Source organism: Penaeus chinensis, chromosome 33, assembly GCF_019202785.1.
Source record: "Penaeus chinensis breed Huanghai No. 1 chromosome 33, ASM1920278v2, whole genome shotgun sequence".
NCBI classification, from domain to species: domain Eukaryota; kingdom Metazoa; phylum Arthropoda; class Malacostraca; order Decapoda; family Penaeidae; genus Penaeus; species Penaeus chinensis.
Genome location: NC_061851.1, coordinates 33,720,073 through 33,721,758, shown reverse-complemented (window position 1 = coordinate 33,721,758; position 1,686 = coordinate 33,720,073). Strand labels below are relative to the sequence as shown.

The window sequence follows — 1,686 nt, the reverse complement described above, 5'->3', positions numbered from 1 at the left end:
TTCAGATGAAATTATCAAGCCACACTCAGTAGCCCTTGCAGAAAGTATAAATATAAAGGACTAAACTAAACTAAACTAATTTGTATCTCTAAATAGCCGTCACCTCTGATTAATGCAGGAAAGGACTGAAGTGGTAGCGTGTGGCTCTCTTCCTTATTCAATTTAGGCTTAAGAGAAGTCTATCATAGGTGTTGCTTTCTTGATCATGATATGGCCCTGGTTTACGTAAAACATAAATGTCAAAATTGGCAAAAGTAACGTAAAGATGAAATTAAAGTTAAATTAAAACAAGAAGCAATAAAACCCCATTGAACCCAACGAAAGACTTAACGTAAAACCTAATTTAACTACTTTAAAACCAAGGCCATTCACGATTAAATGAAATAAATAAAATAAAATAAAAGATTCAAGTAAAAATAAGATATTGAAACTGATAAAATACAAAATAAATAGGGTTCTAGAAAAACTCAAAGTTACCTTAATATATATATGGCGTTTCTGATGTTCCCGATGTCGTGTTCCACCGCCTCACAGTACAAAAAAATAATAATATAAAATAAATACACTATGAATAGCTAAAAATCGCAAAAAATATAAAAAAGTCTCTCTCTCTGACTTCGCTGAAGTCCCGGGCCTGAGTGGCGGTTTCTTCGCTATTGTTTGTGCCCTGCGCGTTTTCACCTGCGCAGTGACATCAGCGCACATTGGCAATTAGATTCACAGCACCTTTTTCTCTTGCGCAAAATCGTGTACAACCTTGAGTTTTCCTTCGTGCATGTGACATATTTAATTTATACAGTATTTGTAGCACTTAATTGATATTTTCGGATATCTGCCTGCGCAGCCGCGCAGAGGGCACCCTCATCGGCTACGGCCAGCGGATGCAAGGGGAAACTGAAGCATTTCACTCGCTACAGTACTATACAGCTGAATACACTCGCTCCCACAGGCGTCGTACTCGTACTGTGGGAGACTGTATTCTTTGCCGCTGATATACTGGCCAGAAAGAAAATATATCTTCGTGGAAATTACACTAAACTGTTTTGTTTTGTGTTTTTTTTTTTCCCCATCTGGAGAAGGACAAAAAATAAGGCAATAGATTTCAAGAATTTATTGGAAATCATAATAAATTACCATTTATACAAATAAATAGCGGTCTTGACTCCAAAACACAGCACTCCGCCCTATTGCACAGCCTCGCAGCCGCGCTTCCACACCGCGCCTCCAATCGTACTATACAGCTGAATACACTCGCTCCCACAGGCGTCGCACTCGTACTGTGGGAGACTATATTCTCTGCCGTCCACGGTGACTTGCAGAGGAACGGTTTCTCTCTCTGCACACCCACTTGCGCTGAGAGTATAGGCTTGCGTTCCCACTCGACACATTAGAAGAACTGTTAGCACGAAGGTTAGCATGTTGGATATGTTGGCCATTCCTTGGGATTTGATCGCAAAGCTCTGCTACAGGGTAAGCCAATCGCCGTATGAGTATTGCAGTGTTCTTGGGTGTCAGCGGGGCAGTGGACCAGCTTCCCTCGTTGAAGGCAATGAGCTGCAAGTGACAGACGGTGATGCTATATACTCCAGCGCAGTTGCAAAGGGAATGCCCCTCTCTCAGGATGTGACGTCGACACGAGTTTGACGCAAGAGAGGTGAAGATGTGGATTGCAAGCAGATATCTCAG

General features: G+C 41.6%; 1 protein-coding gene across 1 annotated transcript in view; it reads right to left on the bottom strand.

Moving 5' to 3' along the window:
- The window catches only part of LOC125043116, a 33,224-nt gene extending 31,806 nt beyond the window's left edge, over nucleotides 1-1,418 (bottom strand). The window contains exons 1-3 of the mRNA XM_047639067.1: nucleotides 1,218-1,418; nucleotides 921-996; nucleotides 617-681 (exon numbers count right to left, since the gene is read on the bottom strand). Of these exons, the coding sequence (XP_047495023.1) occupies nucleotides 617-681; nucleotides 921-996; nucleotides 1,218-1,418 (342 nt within the window). The remainder of the gene's footprint in view (nucleotides 1-616; nucleotides 682-920; nucleotides 997-1,217) is intronic.
- Between the last annotated feature and the right edge of the window lie 268 nt (nucleotides 1,419-1,686).